Genomic DNA, 22,827 nt, shown 5'->3' with positions numbered 1-22,827 from the left:
CTTTGTTTGTTTGTTTGTTTGTTTGCATGATGTTATCAGAGAGGGATGTCTTTACTATGTGGGGCAGGAAAAAATTCTCTGTAAAATGACACAAGATTGCTAAATCAACCAAAAAAAATCCCGTTATTCATAGATCTTGGAACATCAATTTTATCCTTGTAAAGAAATCTTAGATTGCTGTTCTGTTTCTTTTCCTACCTTAACTGAAATGCTCTGGTCTCATAATACCGAAGCTTTTAGGTCATTTAGAAACTTCCCCACCCAGAGAACATGATTGGATTTGTGGTGGTATGAGTTTTTTTGTCATTTTTACAGTGTTGGAGACTGAACCCAGGGCCTAGACCCCCAGCCCTTTTAATTTTGAGGCAAGTTCTCACCAAGTTGCCCAGGCTGGCCTCAAACTTTCAAGTCCCCTGCCTCAGTCTTCTGAGTAGCTGGAATTATAGGTGCAATTAGAGGTCTGCAGAAAGACTTGGGTCAGTGTTTCAAGCCACAGGTCACAACTTTCATAGCTGTCCTCATCCTTGGACGAAGTCTTCTTACCCAGCTGGGCGGCTTAATACTACAGTGATTTGGGGTCTGATTGGCCAGACTTTATTTTGCTGTTCCACTTAGAGGACCTCAGGGGATTTTCTAACAGGGGTGGACCAAAGGTGCTCACTGGGTGGTTCACAAGGAAAGTCCTTCTAGTCCTGCAGCCCTTGACTGCTTTCTCCACAGGTCTGGACACTGAAGCCAGGGAGGCAGCGGCTGGAGTTAGGGAAGTGCAGGGTGCCACTAAGCTGCAGAGGAATAGCAGCAGGAGACGACAGAGAGAGGGGCTGTTGGAAATGAAAGGAAGCCAGGAAGACCTGGTTCTCTGGGTTATGGAAGTGTAGAGCCAGCAGACTTGGTGTGGGTATCTGCAGTGAAGTCAGAGGCTGGCTTGCAAGCATGCACCAGGGGAGTTCCTAGAGACTAGAGTGCGAGCCTGACAGCACGAGACAAGAACAGTGTCATGAGGTCACAGCAGAAGCTGGCTGCATCAGCGTGGGTCAGGTAGCTGTCAAGAGCTCTGACTTCGGAGTAAGATGAGGTTTGAATCTACAGGCCCTCTGCTAGGAGCAGGGTGATCTAAGAAAAGCTTCTTAACCTGATTCCTCACCTGGAAAATGGACTCATCCTTCATGCCTGAGGTGTCGGTGAACTTTAAAGCCTGTGAAGAGTACTTTCTACAATCATAACAAAGTTGGAACACAGACCAGCAGCCTGACAAGAAGTTAAAGCCTTTGACAGACCTCTCCCATCTCTGAGCACAAAGTCTACCCATCGATAATAAGCGGATTTGCTTAGTTTTGAGGGCATATTTTGAAAGGTATAATAATTTGGGAAGATAGAAGGATACCAGGCTGTAACTTAGCATCTTTGAAAGAATAAACTTTTCTCCATCTGAATAGAAGTTTATTCAGCAGGGAAATCTAAAATGATTTAACTGAGTCTTAAATATTTCTAAGAACCCCAGTTAATCCTGTCTGCATCCCACTTTGTCTCCTAGGATGCTTCACCCCAGGTACAATGAGATCTTGATAGTGTCTTCCTTCAAGGTCCCAGGTGACTGCCATGAGCACCTGGACATACCACTACTAGGTCTTCTATCAAATGTCCACCCATGCAGGACTCAAAGGCAGCCTGTGCAGACAACCTCTGTCCTAAGGGTCTAAATGCAGGCTGTGGGGAAGGGTGCTACTTTTCCCTTTAAAAGACTGAAGTGTTTACATTTTGTAGCTTCAATGAAGAATTAATTGCACAGTTCATTTGTATTGTGACTTAAATGTAAAATGAATGTATTTTAAGATATTAGGGACAGATGAGAGAAAGTATGGAGTTCACGATCACATCCCAGCCCTGCCACACTGTGCTAGGTTCTGGCTGGTTGTAGGACATATGCAATACCTTAATGTGGCCATCTTGGATTCTACTTCCTGTTAGGAAGCAGACTGGTTTAAAATAATAGAATACTTTCCCTAATCATAATGGACACACTTTAGTAGCCTGTTGAGCCCAGCCAGGACACTGACCTCCCTTAGGCATTTGTTCCCTTTTCTAGGAGCACAGATGGGGTACCTTGGGTGCGTTGGTCATCTCAGAAGCTTATGGCTGCCATATTGCCTTAATCAGTTTGTGATTGAAGACAGCAGGGAGACCTTATTACAGAAGGGTGTCATGCTTGAGTTTGTCAAAAGCCTCAGCTTGAATATAAACCCACAGGAAAGTCCACATGGATGGGTGATAAAAAAGCAGGCTATGGTGCATCGCTCTAGGGAATGTGAAGTGTGTGGCAACCACATGCCCCCGGGGCAGCCAGTCTAGATAGTCATGTGCCTCAGCAGCTTCGCCACAGTTGGTGGGAGAAAGCAGCCTGTCCACTCTGCCCTGTCTGGTGGGCCTCTGCTCCCAGCACTCATCAGAGCTGTCATCAACAAGCCAGTACCAGGAAAACGCAGGAATTCAGACTGACTGGGAGACAAAACAGTTGGCCTTTGGTAAGCAAGAAAATAAGAAAAAAAGAATTTTTTTAAAAAATCATGTTATTTCTCTGTGTATTTATATAACGCTTCCTTTACCAAGGAATTCCAGAAAGACCAGTGATTCAGGTGGCCCTCTTAGGTGACTGCACACTCAGCTTTCCCCTCAGGAAGCCCCGAACAGGGAAGCACAGCCATTCATCTCAGCCCAGCCTGGCCCTGGGTCTCCACTGTTCTCAGACTGAAAGCAGCTTCCCTGGGGCCTGGGCAGTTGTCCCGTGGTTGAGTGTGTCTGGTGTGAGGTGTTGGAGAAGGCAACAGAGAGTAGGCTGTGGGCATTTGCTTTCTTCTGACTGGCACCTCAACCCAGTGCCTGCCTGAGATACAGCAGGCCCAGCTGGGAAGGGGAAAAATGCAGGGAGGGATACTGGCTGGAAGCTCAAGGACAATAGGCTCACCACAGAAAGAACCCTAAGTGACCTGGAGAGCTGGTAACCGTGCTGTGGCTCAGCTTGACAGTACGTGTCCTAGATGCTACTGTGTTCTTAACCTGAAAGGACGTCCTCCTCCCTATTAATATCTCTTGCTAAAAGCCTCTGGGTTCACTTTACCAAGGTGGCAAGAAGATGCCAGCCTCTGCTGATCCTGGGGTCACCTAGGGCATGATTCAACCTTATTGGTGCAGTAAAACCAAACCTTGTTGGTTTGGGTTTACTTCAAGTAACTAGCCGATGGGCTCCATGTAGGCAGGAACTGTGCACTAGTGCTGCCTCCCCAGTGCTCATGACAGAAGGCGCTGACACCAAATGAAACAGAGTTCAGCTTTCTTACCAACATTCAGCACTGACTGGGGAAAGACCAGCCATAAAATCATCTTAGGTAGCTTCCTTACCACTGCCTGCAATCAAATGGCGGCTAGCAAATGCAAGCTTTAATCAAACTCCTGGAGTGGGAAGAAAACTCTTCAGAGTCCTGCCAGTCCTCAAGCTTGGGAAGACCAGACACTGTCGAATACAATGTGCAGTGTGTCACTTGGTCTGAAGATGGGCCACTCAAGCCTTAGGGGGATGGGGAGCTAAGAACAGGAGCTGGGTCTGAGCCTCAGCTCTTCTAGGAGAGAGAGGGAAAGCTGACAGCTCCCACAGCCTTTCCCTGGCTTTCTGTCACCTGCTCCTCCCCTCCAGACTAATCACACAATTGTCACACTCTCTATCTCTGGTCAAAGAACAGGACTTGAGGCTTCTTATCTTATGGATCATCTACTGTTTACACAGAAGCAGGTTATTTTCCCACCTGGAAAGTGAGCTCTGTAAGCCAGCTCCTGTTCTATGGAATAACTGTCTGAGCAAGTGTGTCTTCAAACACTGCGCCCCTCCTTCCTCCTCACACAGGCCTCCAGACTAAATATTACAACTGTCTAGACCTCAGTTTACAAAGGAAATTTTCTAAGGATGGGAACAAAAGATGGCTATCTGTCTGCTCCCAGCTACCTGTGGAGAAGCCACGGTGCAGTGCTGAGGACCCCCACTGAGTCATTCTACAGCTGTGAAGCACCCTGGTGTCTGCAGAGCAAGTGCCCGGCAGACCACTGAGCAGGCCCAAAAGAGCGCTGAGTGAATGTGGCTCTAGGAAGTAATTTTGGAGGAGCCCACTGAGTGTCCACAAGTTCCTTATCCTGTTGCACACATCCGTGAGTGGCCACAGGAAGGTTAGGGGAGCGGGACATTGTCGGGTTTCTTTCAGACTAGTGATGCTCAAGGATTAGGTCACACCACGTACGTCACCATTCCCTGAAAAAGTCCTCCTACTCATGCCGACCTGTTGGGTTCTCCTCCACCTGGAAATATCCCCCCTCATCCCAGTCCAAACGTCACTGCTATGAGAAACACTGGTCACTCTGTAATTCTGAGCCCGTCTGTAGAGTCAGCTCAGTTCACTGCAGCACAGTACCAAAGAGGACACTCTGGGTCCTTCCACCCAGGTGATCATCCTCTAAGATGAACCCAGCAAACCAGACAAGTGTGTGACTGGACTTCTGTATCCATCCCCATTCTGGGACACAGCTCAGAAACCATTTTAAGCTTGTTAAGCTTTGACACCTTAATAATGTCATCAAGTTCAATGAGTACTGATGCATTAGATAAATAGAAAACTAAGGACAGTTATTCTTGCATAGATCTCTGAACATTTGCCAGTGTTCTGGCTCTGGATGGGAAGCCATACTGGCTTTTCCTCCTTAGTATTCTTTGCTGTTCTTCCTTCCCTTGCCAGTCTCCAGACTCTGTGTGCCCAAGGCTCAGTCCTTGGCCCTCTTGCATGTCTACATTCCTTATATTGATCACATGGGATCCTGTAGCTTTAAACACTACCTCATGCTACTGTCTCCTAAATTCTCATTGCTTGGACTCCAGATTTGCATGTCTAACTGCCTACTTGACCGACCCTTAGAAGCTTAACAAGGTACTTGAAAATTATGTTCAAACCTGGACTTCCACCTTCTGCTCTTCACCCCATCGACCTCATCTCAGCCAGTGGGCATTCAATTCTCACACCAGCTCAGGTCAGAAACCTTGGTATCACCTTTGACTCCTCTCCTTCTAATAAAGCCCACATGAGCTATCAGCAGCACTGACTGGCCTTCATTATAGCTGTTCCCATTGCCTGGAATGTGCTTTCTCCTGATTATTCATATGGCCAGTTTCTTTCTCTCCTCCAAGGCTTTGATTATCTCCTGGTTAATCCTACCCCAACTACCTAACTTCAAATCCTGCACTCCCTCTCACCACTCCAGCACACCTGCCTCTGCCTGAGCCACACCTTCTTACCCATAGCCCATCACCTTTTAGCATACAGACAATTCACTTACATGGTTTAGTCTGACCCAGCATCTTGAATGTAAATTCCATGAGGACAGAGAACTTTGTGCAGTCTATTCTTTGTGTCCCAATTACCTAGAAAAATGGTCCATGTGTAGTATGTGCTTAGTAAATAACTGTTGATTGAATAAATGAATGAAAAGCTAGAGTGATTACAATTATAGTACATTTGTAAGTCAAGCCACTGTAAAAGTTCTTGCCAAGTTTTCAGAATAGTTGGAAGAAAAGTTTCAGTAGATAACATGAATCCCAGGGGTTGGTAATTTGGGCAAAGAGAACACCAGCCACACTGTTACTACTGAAACACGTGTAGGGTCCAAACCATGGGCCTGGCTTCTTAACTGCTGCTCTGAAAACCTCCTCCTGCCTTCTTTGTTGGGAGACACATAGAATAAGGTAGGAAGTAGATTAAGTGTAATAAATTTTCAGTTATCTAGGGACCAGCCTGACTTCAGTCATAAAACTGAAATTGTTTCCACATATGCCTGGCTGTGGTGAGGACAGCGGAAGAGGCGGACTGTGGCTGACTTGTAACGGGCCAGAGTGCTGCTGGCAGGGAAGCAGGGTGTGGGGACAGCTGAAGAACACAGGAGAATGGCAGGTAAGGGAAGGCAAAAGGATGCACAGGCAAGTGGGGAGTGAGCTGGACCCGGCCAGCGGCAAGAGAGGCAAGGTGGTCTTGGAAGCACCGTAAGCGTGGGGAAGAGGAAGGCCAGCGGTGGAGCACCAGCACTGAGGGCACGCAGGGCACGCAGGGCACGCAGGGCACGCAGGCTGTCCCGCAACCCAGGAAAAGGCCCATTCCTATCAGCAGCCCTGAGGAAAATTCACCAGAATGACTTGGGGCAGGGGCAGGTTTTCCTGTTTCCAGTAGAATAACCTGTTCAGTGTAACTAAATCTGGGGCCACCTGATCACACATGTGATACAGTAAACATTCCTATGCAACTAGTTGCCATTTATTTACATGCTTCCCTCTCTTTTCTATCTAAATTTTTTTTATTTGGTGAATCTTTCATGCTGACAGCTGGAAGTCATTTTGAAGTCCCTAACAGCAATCTGTGGGGCATCAACTGTTAGTAGGTGGGGACATTTTCACAATATCTGGAGGCAAAATGTCAGATACCATAAAGACAATGAGGAGGACACACCACATCCTACCACATCTGGCCCCCTATCCACTAAATTGACCATCAAGTTGTTATCGTCCCAAAGAGCATGGTGTGGCCCTGTGTGCTTCCCAGGTGCAGGGATTTGGGAGACATTCTGCAGCAATGATCCTCAGTCACCAAGACAAGGCTCAGTAGGTTCCCCATACTGTGGTAGACACAGAAGACAAGACACACATGATACAATTTAGAAAGAAATTTCACAGGTAAAAACTTTAAATAAAAATTACAAGTAAACCGGGCGCAGTGGTGCACGCCTGTAATCCCAGCAGCTCAGGAGGCTGAGGCAGGCAGATGGAGAGTTCAAAGCCAGCCTCAGCAATGGCGAGGCCCTAAGCAACTCAGTGAGACCCTGTCTCTAAATAAAATACAAAATAGGGCTGGGGAGGTGGCTGAGTGTTCAAGTGCCCCTGATTTTAATCCCCAGCACACACACCCTCCCAAAAAATAAAAATTGCAAGTAAATGGTTAGCTAACACTTGGAAGGTCAACAGTTTTTATTTTGTTAATAAGAGGACACTGAAAATAACCATTATCCCCTCTCAATGTTTCATAAGAGAATATTTTACCAAAAGGATGTGATCTGAGAATAAAAACAGTTCTTTAAATTGAATATATCTCGTTCTGTGATCTCTTACTACACTGGCCTCATTTTTGCTGTGGACCAGTAGGCATCGCAGCAGAGTAGGCCAGCACTCGTTCAAGGCTGCAACTATTGGCCGAGGTGCCCTTCTGGGGAAGAGGGTTGTCTGGGTTACGATGGGGACATCTTTCTGAGAAGCCTATTACTGTGCAAATACCAAGATAAAGGGTATGGAAGTTCTTTTGGAGTTTTCTGTCTCCTTGGAGTTTTAGCTGCAAATTCCACTCATTTTAAAAGCATGAAGAATTTATGGACAAGCTAGACCAGGGCCCAACTTGGCCATTTAGTCATCTGCTTCAAGAGCCAGATCAGGAATGAGAGGTCCGAGGGTTCAGCAGCAATGAAAAGGGTTTTCAGCTGATGAGTATCTTGTCTTTCATGTCAGCTCAGTGCATGATTAATCATAATATTAGAGATTTCTGTAAGATTTTCTGAGGGAAAGGAGAGAAAAAGGGAAGGAGCTGGTTCATACTTGTAGGTGTTAATATTAAAAAAAAAAAAAGCTTGCATTTATGCTTATGCCATCTCCCCAGAGAAATCAGTATGTTACTATAAACACTTACATGGTATAATTGGCAAGGAAAATACTCTCCGGGGTGCGGGTGGAGACAGGATGACAGAGCATAGTTATCATAAAAGGACCCATAACCCAGGTCCTTTTATGACAGAGGAAGTTTCTGTTATAATTACTCAAAATAAATGACTATCAATTAAGGATCATGTGGTGCCCTCAGGGTGTGTGGAGCACAATCTATAAGATTCAGCTGCAGCTTCTCCTTGCTGCCACCCTAGATCTTTCCCTGCAATGCTGTTTATATGCACATTACCTTGCTGGCGGTTTTCAAGCTTCACTCTAAAATTGTTGAAATGCATTCCGACAAACTAATTTAGTCAGATTATTCCTTCCCAGCAGTAGGTGATGAAGCATTATTCCACATTCAGAGTGAGAGCTCCTTGTTAAACTGATTATCTGCAACTAGGAGAACTTTATGAAATATATTCTTGATAAAATTATTCACCTGACATGCAAGATTATGATAGTTCCTGTTTGACAATTCAAAATAAGCTGCCAAAATAAACAGACTACAGTATAACACAATGAAATACACTTCTTATAAAAGCTTAGTTACCAAGCTAGAAATTTTCCAGACAATAAGTAAACTTCTTGCCTCAAGTCACTGAGTACAGACAATGTTACATATTACTCCAAGATCCAGGTGCCATTTTGCCAACAGTAGGTCCCTGCAGGGGCTTTTGTCACTGAACACATAGCCCCTCTGCATCTTGATTTGAAATTACTTCAGGTTGTGGACATGTATTTGTACTGATTCTTAAAGGGTTTCGATATTGGCTTTTCTTAATGTGTATTTTTATATTTAGTCTTAAAAAAGCCAGATTGCTAGCCATTTAATAAAGCTACAGGGAAGACCATATGTAAGTGGACTCATAAATGTGGTTGACTGTGCCACAGCACAGTTCTTTATAAGAGATGTGGATTATTTTAAAGTGGCTTTACTGCTTAGAAGACTGCCACCACTGCCTTCAGCTCCTAAACTGGAAAGCCTGAACTGCTGTGTAAATATTAAGAGCCATGCTTAAGTGATTACTTGTTAAAGTAACTTGAACATAGATCATCCATGGCTCTGTGATAATTTATGTCAACAATTTAATGGTTACCATGGCAAACCACTTTCCACATTTTATTTGCTCATCAATTGCTATATCTTATTTTTAAGAAAGGTTGCAGTTTCCTTCTAGACCTTATAACTGATTCTTTAAAAATAGACCCACGTCTCTAGACTCATGTTAATAATGCGTGCTTTGTGTATCTGCTTTTAGGAAATGGTTTTTAATCTCATGACATGATTGATCTCTTTATCCCCTTTATACATGATGACATGTTTTTTGCTCCTTTAGGGTATAGTTCATAAAATGATGACCTTCTTTCTAATAGAGCTTGAAGGCAGACATTAAAGAAATTGTAGACCCAAGTCTTCAAATCTTTGCACTTAACAGGAATCCCAAAACAGCTCCTTGAATTAAAATTTAATTCTGGCCTGCCTTACCATACCATCTCTACATTCTTTACACCAAGGGATTACTGATGAATGTGTCAATGTGTCCTATAGGTGGAATTCTTAAATTGATTCAGACATGGAACTGCTGACCTGATTTCTGGTGGCAGCATCATCTGTCTAGAGGAATCAGGAGTCCCTTTTGGTGACCAGAAGCCTCCAGTGTCTGGCTCTCCCTGAGAAGGAAAAGGAGGGCACATCCTTCCACTTTCCTCTGGCCCCTTCTCTGAGGGCATCTTAAAGTTGGGCAACCAAGGTCAAAGAGAAAGCTAGGAGAATCTTTTAGGTGTAAAATTATGGGATGGGACTCTACGTGCTTCCTGAACTTCTGGTCTCTTTTCTCTCCTCTTTAGTGACTGGCTAGTCTTTTTGGCCTGGGAGTGAATGCACAGGGAGGGGATTCAAATGTAGGCTGGGACTAGGTTGGATTGTGGTTATCACCTTGATGCTTAAGGTTATTTTTCTACTTTGTGAAAAAAGAAGAATACCAGTCCTAGATGGTTGTGATGTATTTTGCATGCCCACTCATACTCCCACACCCACTCAGATTCAGGACAAAAGCAGTTCTGCATGCAGCAATGGCAAAAACCATTAACCTGTCTTTTTGGATTCTTACTTTCTTTTTTCATACTGTCCTCCTTCACCCTCAACTATTCTGCTCACTTTCAAGAAAGGTGAGCCTGAACACAGGTCATTGGTCACCATGGCAAAGAGCAATTCCCCTGACCACACCCCTCTACCCCTGCCCTACAGAGGCCAGGTTCAGCCTACAGCAAACTAGCTGATCAGACTGGTGGGGCAGCTTGCTGAGGCAATCTTATTGGACTGAGACCCAGATGGACAGACAGATGGCAAGAGGGAGTGTAGGTGTGAGCATCAACAAGCCAAAAGGAGCAAGTAAGCATGGGAGGGAAGACAGGAAGACAGTAGGCAGCCAGGCCCTGAGGCTCACATGCTAGGCCCACCCCCACAGCAACCCCAGTGGAATAGTCCCAGCCAGCACAAGTGAGCCAAATCCTGAGCTCATTTTAATGGCTTCTGTCCCAAACCTGAGTCACTGGGGATTCCATGGACTTCTAAGAGAGCCCTGCGTGCACTTCCAAAAACAAACTGCACTATGCTGTCATGGAAAACCTGGATCCTTGCATTCTACAGTTTCACTATGGATTACATCCAGGTCACAACCTAAGGAAGACAGCTGGCAAAAAAACAACCCTGCTGGCTGATTACCCAGCTTTTGTAATGAATCCCAGAGGGATATGAACCCACGTGTGTTTCTGGCTTTGCCAAGTCCCAGCCAAGCTCTCACCCAGTGAAGACCAATCAGCCTGTGATTTATTCTGCCAGGGGAGTCTGAGAAGCCACCTGCAATCAAGACTCAACTGTAGAAGCTGCCTCCAGAAAAAAAAGGAATGGAGAAGTGTGTGTCAAGGGGAAAGGGAGTGGAGGAAAAAGTCCCTTTTCCTATTGATTCTATTGCTACCTTCTGCTCTTAAAAAGGCAAAACAAAACAAAAAAACAACTGAAGACACGCCTGAGCACACCAAGCCCTCGGACTGCTCTGTACCCTGCAGCCTTGTCATAGGCAGGGTGCTAGAGAATGAATTCACAACGTGAACAGAACAAAATCAAGTCTAGGATTATAAATGATGTCCCTCCCCATTCCTTAGAATGCAGCAATTTGGAAAACCACAAAAAATATACTGAAATTTGTCAAGAAAACAAATACTTTAATAAGTATCATCATATAGCTGCCATTAATCATTGTATGCAAGCACTGTGCTTGAGTCTTCCTCATGTTATCTAATATGCAAAGCAGACCTGAGGTATGTATGATTATAATTGAGAAAACAGGCTTAAACAAGTGAGGCAAATTGGCCAACTTTTTACAGCCACTCTAAAGCGAGGTGTGAACTCTATAATTACTGCCCAGAATGAATGCTGGACACCAGGAATTCAACATGAGGATGTGTCAGCTTCGTGTCCTCATAGACAAGGCCTCAAAGGCAAATCCTTCTAAGTTAACAGTCAATTGTTGCTTTCGTTTCATTCTTTTTAAAAGTAAACTCAGGTAGGAACTTCCACTGCTAGCTTATTCTTTCATACTCAACTGCTAATATCACAATATCAAGATTTCAGTGATTCACATTTTTTTTATAGTCAGGGCTATATAAGCCTGTGGTCTATTTACTCCATAAAATTAGGTGTGGCAAAGGAGTATGCTTCTTATGTCATTTTCCATCTATTCACATTTTATAAAAATGTCATTTTTGCCAAAATGCAAGCTGTAAGACGAAACTCAGTCACAGTGTACTTCTAAAGAATCCTTGTGTTGCTCTGGCAACGGCCTCCTTTCTCACCATTTGTCTCAATGTTGAATAGATTCATGGTTGGGGTAGGGAGGCAAGGGAGAGGAAAGACTGGTGCTCACAGCTGCAAGTCCTTGGCTGAGTCCTTGACCAGGTGCTAGTACAGTATGCTGGCAGAAGAGAAAGCAAGTCAGCTGCTCTGGACACTGGTGTGGCAACTTTCTCAGTCATCCAATTCAGGACAAGGGCTGTTGCTTGCATTGGCTTGAACAGCCTGATGAGGAACTGCATCAGGGGAGAAAGCCCACCGAGCCCCTTTGCAGATGTGCCCCTGAACACATGAAGCATGGCTTAGTCCATCTTATTATTTCCTCTCTGATGTGTGGTATTAGCTGGGCTGCAAGGGGAAAAGAAACCATTTCTTTCCTGGGTTTCAGTGCTCAGCCTTAGACCAGTGGCCCCTGGAGAGCAGAGTGACTAGACAGGAACCTCTGCCTCCTGCCAATTTAAAATTGTGAGTAATTTCAGAATTTTTGAGATGCTGTCTAAGCAGGGTGGAAAGAAAGTTAACATTTCTTTAGAAAATTCAGACTCTGGAAGAGACAGACAACTAGCAGACTGGTCCCTCGGATATGCTCTTACTTCCTTCTGCTCAACTCCTCTCCCAAGAGGCCTTATGCCGAGAAAAAAGTGAGACTCCCTCACTGCAGCATACAAATAACACCTAAGAAATATGTAGTTTACATAAATGAACACACCATTTATGTGAAGCAGCAAATGAGAACATAAAAAGATCTATTAGACTAAGTAGAGGTAGAATTCACTAAACTAACCCATTATTCAAAACTGCATGTTAGTACTCTTTAAAATTAAAGGATGTCTATGCTTTGCTTCTGAATGACTTCAAAAGACAGGTTTGGTGTTGGGGCCCAAGATGTCCCACCCCATGCTGTAAAAGGCTAATGGTTTGCTAGAAGACAGATCTGTAGTGATGAGAAGTATTCCAAGAGGAGCAAGCCAGGAGTCTAACTTACATACTAGCATACTGATAAACTCACAACAAAGGCATGAAATCATGGAGGATGTGCAAAACTCAACATAGCTAGGGAAAGTTCAACAAATCCTCCTCTGTTCAACCAGGGCTCTTCAACAAGATTAATAAATTGTGTGTGCTGGCTTCACCTTATCTACATGTTTATTTTGACTTTTCAAAAGCCTTGGTAATACTTTACAAAAGTTTTAAGATAACACCTGAGGCACTTTGTGTCTGATGGGACCTGTGACCAAAAAATAAATAAATAAATAAAAAATAAAAAAATAAAGTGAAATTTGTACTCGAAATCATTCTTACTTAACATTTCTGGGAAGTAGAGTGCTAAGTCCAAGGGGATATACTTCAGGCTTCAGAAGTGAATCAAAAGGGGATAGTAAGCTTCACAGAATCAGAAATCTAAGATTAAAAAAAAAAAAAAAAACACATCGAAGGTTAAGATTTTATTTTCCTTATTTTTCAGAAAAGCAATGCTGATGTTCAGAGAGTTGGTACATTTCATCTCAACTGAAACTGCTAGTTAGTGGCAAAGCTGAAAAATGGAATCCTGGCCTCCTGGATTCCGTGAGTGCTTAGGACTGCTTGGGTCATTCATGGTATGGCTGATCCTGGCAGATAAAGAAATAAAGGGTCCTAAGATTTTGCTTTGAGACAAAGTTTAAGGGTTCTGGTGTCTGAATGGAGTACCCCTACCCCGACCTCATGAAAGCAAATCAGCATGTGGAGCAGGTCCTCCATCATCCCTCTTGGCCTTTTATCCCCACTCCTTCCTGCAAATGCACACCACACATGGGCCCCCTAAGATTTGAGGAAAGGAAACTTTATCTTATCAGCTATTTGGGACCCTGTCATTTGATCTGTTTATTTGGAAGCCAGCCCTGCTAAGCTCAAGCACTTGGGGCAGAGGAGAGTTAATTCATTTGGGGTCTGTTTCTTTGCAGCCCTGGATACAGGGCTCAACGCTTATCTTTATGCCAAAGAGGCCCATGTTCTCCCTTGATTTTGCTGAGGAATCACCTGTACCCTTCATTTAGAGCTGTAGGTGGATTCCTGTTCTTCCTATTAAGAGTTGAGATTTGTGTATGAAAGATGGTGGAATGTGACAGACATCATTACCCTATGTACATGTACGATTACACGAGTGGTGTCAATCTACATTGTGCACAACCATAGAAATGAAAAGTTGTACCCCATTTGTGTGCAATGACTCAAAATGCAGTCTGTAAAAACAATAAAAAAAAAGTAGAGATTTGTATCTTGGTTAAAAAGTGAATACTTTCTCCCTCTAGACATTAAAGCAATAGTCTATTCCTTCTACTTCCATGGGATGCCTTCTAACAACTTCGTGTGTGTTTCTGCCACACAGAATCCCTTGAGCTGTCCTTTGAGACAGACTGCTGCTCTCTTGGTTCAGGATTCACCTTTCAACAATCTGGGGGACGCCTAGGAAAGTGCTGGGGGCAGTGGATCTTTTCCTGTAGCATATAGCCTTCCCTGGGGGAATTACCATAAAGAGTTCATACTTTTCTTTCCACCCATTTCTAGTAAGCTCATTAGTGAGAAATTGCCAGAAAGTAGAAGAGTTAGCTTGCATTTTCTGATCTGAGTGCACAGAACATTCTGTCAGGCTCCAGGAGACAGACAATTTAAATCAGGACAACATTAAACACAGAACAGTGGATACTAATTCCTTCCCAGCCTTCATCTTCCCTGTCCAAACTGAAATCATGGGGTGGCAGGAGCAGGCTGGAGGCTTCTTATTGGACACCATGTTCCTTAGCAGAACACTTGCTGCAGGTGGGACTCACTCTCACACCATTCCTCTGGGAGATGCAGTGGCATGGAAAGCATGTTTTTTAATTTAATGGAGAAAGAAAAAGGAGTAGTTATGCAAACAAAACCCAACAACTTAGACCAGAGGGTAGCCACCAGGAGGGTCATGCCACACAAAAGAACTAGCTTCCTGCTGGGGAGTAACATAGGTAAACCTCATCAGAGGGAAGGTCTTTTTTTCAAAAGCAAAGGTGAATGTGAATCAACAAGTGCCAAGCTGCACTGGTAGCTGTTTCCCTGGGGAAGGCAGCTTCCCCCTGCCCCGCACACTTACCTGCGATTCCTTGCAAGAGCCCACAGACGTTGAAAATGCTTTTCTTCATGATGCTCTGAACACACATGGTGAAGACTGACACCAAGGCCACCATGCAGAGAATGAAGATGCCCACGGCCAGGAAAATAGCAGTGGCCTGCCAGAAGCCACTGGCGATCTCCCCGAAGCTCTCGGCGTAGGGTCCGCACAGCGTGTCCCGCGGGAAGTGCTGCACGCCCGGGTTGCGGATGCAGCGGGCATAGATGCCCAAAGTTGGGTGGTAGGGTTCGGAGGGGCTCCCATTGGTGCTGGCCGGCTCAGCGTTGCTGCGGCTCTTGGCTTTCCCAATTAGCCAGTCTGCGCTCATGAAGGCAATGAGCTCTGCAAAGGCCACTACAATACTCAGGAGGGTCCAGAGCATCGAGCGGCAGGTGACAATGACATGACACATATTGATGTTCACGGCGGGGAAAGAGGCAGGAATCCACGGGGTCAACCAAAACAGTCAGCCGGTGGGGCGGGAGGCTGCTCAGGAAGGCTGGGAAGGAAGTCGCAGCAGCGGTCATTCACTCCCGCGGCCACCAGCAGCAGCGCAGTCCCGGGCGCGCGGCATTCGTGCTCTGTGACACCGGGTCCTGTGTTGGGCAGGAGCGGCCCCGCGGCGGCCTCACCTAGAGCAGAGGAGAGAGCGGAGGGCGTGAGCGGCTCTCCAGGCCCCGCCCCGCACCGCCCACACACTCGCCGGGCTGCACCCGCCCTCGGACGCCAGCCACCTTCCAGCCTCTGCTTCCAGGCGTCCCTGCCCCACCCGCACTGCCACTGTGTCAGGTCAGCAACAGAACGGTGTCTAGCACCCTCTGGTCCCCAGGTAGCATGCAGCTCAGGTCTGAGCATTTACGGGTGTCTTTGTTTCACTTCTGTCAGACCACAGGCTCAACACTGTGGTGGTTGACCTTATCTCCAGGCAGCATAGCAAGAGAGTGGTGCTAGCACCCACAGGGCACCAGGTGCACAGGGACACTGCTCAGCTGCTGCACTCTAGGGAGCAGCTGCAGCTGGCTCCTGATCCCTTATTTTATATTAGGGAAGGGGAAGAAAAAAAAAGTAAACAGTGCAGGAATCCAGATCTAGACAGTGAACTGTGTCAGTGGACTGGTTATGTTTTAATTTTTCTAAAAATATTTTTAGTCGTAGATGGACACAATTCCCTTATTTTATTTATTTTTACGTGGTACTGAGAATCAAACCCAGTGCTTCGCACGTGGTAGGCAAGCACTCTAACAGTCCTGAGCTGCAGTCTCAGCCCTAGCTATGTTTCCTAAAGTATGCTGGATTCTGGATGTTGTTCTGGTATTAGATAAGCAAAATTCTGGAAAACTTGCACCAAAAGTTTTGCTCAGCATTAGAGTAACAACTTCCAACTTTTATTGTCTGAGAATAAAATTACTAGCAGAGAAAATTATTTGCTTCCTAGGTAAATGAGGATGTAAAAGGAAAAATCCTATGAAAAAGAATAAACAAAACATTGCTACCCAAACTTATCTTTCATCTATTTCTCACAGTATTTTAGACAAAATAATTTATACTAATTAAAACTTAAGGGAAAGATAGTGGAATAAGATAAATACGACCTTATGTACATGTGTAATCACACAAATGGTGTGAATTTACAGTGTGTAAAGCCATAGAGGTGAAAAGTTGGACCCCATTGTGTACAATGAGTCAAAATGTATTCTGTAAAAATAAAAATAAAAAAAGAAGGGAAAAATCTCATAGAAGAGTTCATTACTTGGGAAAATTATTCAAAACAGAGACATTAATGACCATTAACTATCATTACAACTGAGTAGACTTGTTGACAATAGAAACTTGTCCATGAAGAATGCATCTCTTGAATTGTCCCAATTCATCACATGTGCCTGTGTCTTAGCTTCAGTTCACCCCAGGTCTGGAACTCAACATGCTCATTGTTTCTGATTTCACAGAGGACTCATTCTGTTCCCGGGGACAAATGACTTCATTACTAGAGGACTTTGCCCCAGTGGCTCAACCCTCTTTCAGAGCCTGAACCCTGAATCAGGGGCTGGCAGTGCTCATCTGTAGTCCTGTTTTCTGCCCTCTCCAAGGTCAGGCAGAATCAAGCTGCACACATCTGACATCTGGGCATATGGCCCTTCTCTGAATGACTCGATCTTATTAACTGAGGTCATGTCAACTCCAGGAGAACTACAAAGAATTCCTTGGCATATTGAGCTCAGTTGAGGCAGAGAGTTATCTAAGAGGGACGGGAGTAGGGAAATAAGGAAGCCCAGTGTCAAAGCTTAAAATGCCTGTTTCTACACCAAGCATCAGCTCTCTGCCTGCTGGTTGGGGTCCTTGTGAGTGGTGACTTCACTCTTATGAATCATGATGTTTTCAGAACTCCTCACATCACTGTTGTTACACAAGATGCTATTTTGAGGACATCATTAGTATAACATAGGGAACATATGGACCTAATTGTCAGAGTGTATATGTGTATGTGCAATGAGACTGTGCTAAGCACTGGGTGAGGGAGAGGTGGTGTGTTCCACTGAGGGAGTTTTAGAATCCCTCAGGTCTGGGTTCCAAAGCCTGCTCCACCACCACCTGGGCTTACCTACATATATGGAGACAGAAAAGGTATCTACCACACAAAATGGCTGTAAGGAAGAAACAAGAATGTATTAAAGCATCCAGCATAGTGCCCAGCAGAGTGAGAGTTCTATAAGTATCAACCCCCATTCTCTCAGTAGAAAACCAATTTGCTATATAATCAGCCCCTCTCCATCCCTGTCCCTTTGCTGTTTAATGACACATTTTCAATGTGAATATATATATTTATCCCCATGCTAAACTGCAAGACTCTTCTACAACCTCTCAGGTGACCTGTATCTAAATGGCTATGCCAGTATCCACTGTCCTGGTCAGCAAGCTCGGGGTCAGGAATACAAGTAGGTGGTAACTTCCCAAGAGAAATGCTGTGGACCTTCATCAGCAAAGAAGATGGGGTGTTTGGGTTTAGCAAAGTGGTCCATGTCAAATTTAAGGTAGGATAATTTAAAGGTCCACATGCTTAAGCTCAGGAAATATAGTCCTTCTCTATTTGTGCTAAAACAATCACCAATTCTCGTGTCTGCACTAGAATGACTGGGATGTGGCCTCCATTCTTCTCTGTTTTGAACTGGAAATAAGATGCTTGGTCTCCCCTGAATGTTTGTTAACTGCTACTATTGGAGGACAGCCACAATATGCAAGGCTAACTGATTAAATTTGTACCTTCCTGGGAATTCAAGTGAAGTCTTTAGGGTGGTGGGACAAGGTAAAATCTGGAAAGGCAGCAGCAGGCTTCTGGAATAGTCTGAGACCTATGAAGTGTCCCCGTTAGGCCATATGCACAGAAAGGCAGGCACCTGCTGAGACAACATTTCTATCAGAGGGGAAACAGATCTTTGTTATAGATCCTTGTTAGCAGAAGGGATACTGGTCACAGCACTCCTCATAGCTCCATGAAACTCACTCATAAAACCAGGTCCCAATGCCATTTCACATTAAAGTCTTCTCTCCATGGGCCACTAAATACCTTTCCCCTCTAAGGTACCTGACTTTACTACCACATCCCTAATGAGTGTGGGTAATTTGGACAGCCCTATGACTTTCAGAAAATAATGTTATGATTGTCACAAAGGTCCACAACATAAAGCCTCTTAGCAAATAACACATACACACAAAACAGAACCATGCAGAAATCTACAATAACATTAACAGAGAAAAAGAGTTTATAAATAGCTCATCTATGGCTAAGGACATTTTCCTAATAACCACAATAAAATTAACATACCCAGGAAAAGTGACAATAATCCCCTAATATCCAATGCCTCATCTATACTCCTAGTCTATTTCCATATCCTGTTCCATTTTTTTTGTCATTTTTTTCTTCAACCATGACTCAATTAAGGTTCATGCATTGTATTTGATTAGTTTCTAGATAAGAATAGTCTTTCCTCCCTGACCTATCCTACCTCCTTTTTCCAATATTAACTATTTGAAGATACTAGTCCAGTTATTTTAAAGAATATCCAACAACCTAGATTTGTGTAGTTCCTCATGAAGTCACTTAAACTTGTTCTGTTTCATCTGTTTCACAGTTAACTCCAAAGGTGAGTTCAGATTCAGCTGAAACAATTTTAGTGAGAATCCAAAAATGTGATGCCATACAATTCCTACTATATCACTGGGAGGAATATTCCTGGGTCTGCATCTCAGAACCAGAATCATTTTATGCATAGAAGTGTGTGTGTGTGTGTGTGTGTGTGTGTGTGTGTGTGTGTGTAAGAAACAGACACACACATCATGCCCAGGGTTAGTTCCAGTCTGGAAGAGTCAGCATCAGTGGGGAATGAGTGAAGGCTGGTCTGGGTAGGCCTCTGCATGTTTAAAGATCCCCCACCCCCTGGATTCTGAGAGAAGGCATCCTGGAGGCTGAAGAGAAGGTATCAAAAATGTGTGCTATATTTCTTTGAAATGTACCCATATTTTATAAATAGCTAAAAAAAAAAAATCTGTAGACCTAGGGAGGGAGATACAACCTTAAGAGATGTGGCCCCTCCCTGGAGAATTTACTTGAACCAAGAGAATGCTGGTTACAGAGAAAAGCTTTCATGTAACAAGGTTACAATTTAACAGTAGCCTGGAGACCACAGCCCTTCCCCTAACTCCAGAGTCCCCTTTTAAAAGGACAACCTGGTTTCCATGGACACTGCTCTTTGCCCACTACCTCTGCCCTTCAACCCATCCAGAGGGGCAGCAGGCACCAGGCAGTACCACACTGGGAAAAAGGCATGAAACTGTGAGTGGGGACAGCATGCATAATGCTTTCGGAGTGTCATAAATAGAGCCCAAGACCAAATCTCAGCCCTGCCACTAAATAGTTGGGTCTTTTCAGGCTGTTTACATGAAACCTCTGCAAGTCTCAGTTTCCTCACCTTCAAAATAAAGAGAGTAGCACCTTGCTCCCAAGGCCCCGATGAGCGAAGGTGAGAGTGTATGTAGAATCCCCAGCACACCTTCTAATTCACAGTGGCCAGCGTATGTCACTAATTGATCATTACCACATGCTTAGTTTATTAGCACGGCATTTGTGGTACAGTAAGTGCTAAAAAAAATATTAGCACTGGGGTGGAGTTTCGAGGCCTGTGAGCTGCGCTTGCTTTCTTCTAACATCCTTGTGAAGCTGCAGTGTCCCTGATGCTCTTCAAGCTTCATGCTGCTGCCCAAAGAGGACAAGAAGAAAGTCGCCAGAGAGTTGACTGAGAAAGACAAAGACCCAATGGACAAAGCTGTGGACAGAGCCAAAAAGAAGATGCCCAGAGTCAAAGGTCAGGACAAGCTCCCTAACCTAGTCTTATCTGACAAAACTGCTAAAGACGAACGCTGTGAGGAAGTTTCCAACCATGTGTTCGTAACTCCAGCTGTGGCCTCTGAGAGACTGAAGAGTCGTGGTTCCCTGGTCAGTGCAGCCCTCCAGAAGCTTCTCAGTAAAGGATTTATCAAACTGCTTTCAAAGCACAGAGCTTATCAAGTGGGTTTCAAAGCACAGGGCTTCAGTAATTTACACTAGAAATATCAAGGATCTCCACCCTTGATGCCCCAGCTGCTGATGAAGATCAACCAACTGTACACTTAGAAAAATAAGCCTTCATTAAATCTTTAAAGAAGCTCCAATTATTAATAAATTTACTACATTGAGCCATGAGGCCCAAATAATCCATGTGCCTCTGAGCATATTGTATTTTGCATCCAGCTCACTGGAAACTTCTTGGCCAATCTCTGTTTTTATTATTACCGTCTCCCTCAGATACATGAGTTACACAAGTGCTGTGCAATAAGGCCTCCAACCCAGGGTCTTCTGCAAGGATAAGAGGATTAGGTAAGTAGGATATCTGTGTTTCTGCTTCTGAAAGTTGGAAAGACCCTCCAATGCACTGCTTCTAGAGTGTGGTCCCAGAACCACCCCCCACCCCCTAGAAGATGACTCGGGAACACCTGTCCAAAGAGCCTAGGTTCCTGGTCCCCACCCACTGATGCAAGAGTCTTGGGGGTGGTGCTGAAACCCAGCACCCAGCAGATTCTTCCGCAGTGAGGTGGAAGCAGTCAGAAGCAGGTAGAGGAGAAGGCGTCAGGACACAGCCAGTGGTCAGCCTGCCTGTCCTCTGCACAGTGGAGAGAGCCTCCCAAGTCACAAGGATGGGTGAATCTGTAGGGGGAGCAGCCGCTCCCCAGCTAATCCTCAGATGGTATAAACAAGCCCCCCAAACATTCAGGACCTTCATTTCAGAGCACAAACTTAGCCTTCGGAACCAAACGGACAGCACTGGTACAAGATGCACAGTGCCCTGCACAACATTTTCTTTTTTCCTTTTTTAAAAAAAATCACCTACCAGAGCAAGTTGTGTGAACTCTCACTGTGGCCACTTCATACAACACACTGACTACAGAAAATAAAAACATCTTGACTCTGTTGAAGAGGAGGATTCAAATGCACTAATATTTGTTATTCTTTGAGTGACAGTCTAAACATGCCCAATTCCTCCTGCTTTTGTCAATATCCTTTCCTGAGCCTCTATGACAAGCCCTCTCCTCCATCCCATCTCTGACTGCTGGGAAGTCACTCAAAGTGTGGTTCTCAACTGGGGCAATTTTGCCCATGGAGACATGTGCCAATGTCTGGAGACATTTGGGGTTGTTACAACTTTGGGTAGGTGTGCTAAATTAAACATCCAACAATGCTCTGCCAGCCAGCATAATGAAGAATTGTGGCCCTGAAAGCCAGCAGTATGGATGCTCAGAGAGCAGTTTTTAGAGGGTTTCAAGATGGCGGCCTAGAGGGAGGCTGCATTTCATGTTGCTCCAGGACTCAGGATTCAAAAGAGGAGATACTGATACTTGGGACCAACTCAAAGCAGCCGGGTGACTCTCACCCCTTGGGAAGGTGTCCCGGATGGGACGGTGGTCCCGGAACACAGGAAACTTTGTGAAGTAGAACTGCCGGCGAGACGCCCCTCCCCCCGCTGGAGCAGTGAACTCGGACAACTGGGAGCGTCGTAAAGGAGGCCACTCGGCACAGCGCTGGGACTCGGAGCAACCACTGGGGCTCCGGCGGCTGCCCAGGGGAAGAGTGGCGAGGAGAGCTGTGTGGACTCAGGACACCGGGGCCTGCCCTGAGGAGGAGGAGGAAGAGCGTGGCCACTTGGATTCGGAGTGACTGCGCCAGAGCTACAGGCGGTTGCCAGAGGAGAAGCTGCGCGGCGAGCTGTTTGGACTCAGAATGACGCTTCTGAACACCGGGGCCTGCCCTGAGGACGAGGAGGAGGAAGAGGAGCGCGGCCGCTTGGATTCGGGGTGACTACACCAGAGCTACAGGCGATTGCCAGAGGAGGGGCTGCGTGGCGAGCTGTTTGGACTCAGACCACTTCTGAACCCCGGGGCCTGCCCGGAGGAGGAGGAGGAGGAGGAGGAGGAGGAGCGCGGCGGGTCGTGTGGACTGGCAGTGACTGCATTAGCGCTCCAGGCGGCTGCTCAGAGGAGAAGGCGAGTGGTGAGTTGTTTGGACTTAAAGTGACAGCTCCTGAACACAGGGGGGCTGCCTGGAGGAGAAGCGTGGTGGGACGCTTGGTCTTGAGTGGCCGCACCAGAGCTCCGGGCGGTTGCCCAGAGGACTCGTGCTGCGGGTCATGTGGACTCAGAGCCACTCAGAGCGACTGCTCCTGAACACCCGGGGGGGTTATCTGGAGAAGGAGGAGGAATGGGAGGGTCACTTCGACTCGGAGTGATTGATTGCCCCGGGCTACGGGTGGTTGGTGGAGGTGGAGGCACGCAGTGAGTTTCTTGGACTCCTAGTGACCGCACCGGAATACTGGGCGGCTGTCTGGAGGAAGAGGCATGTGGTGGGTCTCTGGGATTCAGAGCGATTGTACAGGGCCCCAGGTGGCTGCTCAGAGGAGGGGCCGCATAGCCAGGAGATTAGGTGCAGAGCAGGGTCCCAGGATCTAGGAGGCTTCTTGGTGGAAGAGCCGCACAGAGACAGGCTTAGGGCGG

The 22,827-nt window shown here is 45.6% G+C and overlaps 2 protein-coding genes across 9 annotated transcripts in view; one reads left to right on the top strand and one right to left on the bottom strand.

The window, feature by feature from the left end:
- Window positions 1-22,827, bottom strand: part of LHFPL2 (LHFPL tetraspan subfamily member 2) — a 157,797-nt gene that overhangs the window by 5,082 nt on the left and 129,888 nt on the right. For 7 of the 8 annotated variants that reach the window (XM_079143594.1, XM_079143593.1, XM_079143590.1 and 4 more), the window contains one exon: window positions 14,734-15,383. In XM_079143594.1, coding sequence (XP_078999720.1) covers window positions 14,734-15,163 — 430 coding nt within the window. In that variant the 5' untranslated portion in view covers window positions 15,164-15,383. Of the gene's footprint in view, window positions 1-14,733; window positions 15,384-19,715; window positions 20,070-22,827 lie in introns of all 8 variants that reach the window. The other variant, XM_079143591.1, reaches the window with a different exon arrangement.
- Window positions 19,994-20,350, top strand: LOC306664342 (small ribosomal subunit protein eS25-like; the record flags this gene model as incomplete). The annotated part of the gene is made up of 1 exon (XM_079145167.1): window positions 19,994-20,350. The coding sequence occupies one exon, from the start codon at window positions 19,994-19,996 to the stop codon at window positions 20,348-20,350; it is 357 nt and encodes a 118-aa protein (XP_079001293.1).

This window comes from Sciurus vulgaris (genome assembly GCF_902686455.1).
Source record: "Sciurus vulgaris genome assembly, chromosome: 6".
Classification (NCBI taxonomy): Eukaryota; Metazoa; Chordata; class Mammalia; order Rodentia; family Sciuridae; genus Sciurus; species Sciurus vulgaris.
The sequence above is the reverse complement of the archived record's forward strand: the minus strand, read 5'-3'. Positions and strand labels throughout refer to the sequence as shown.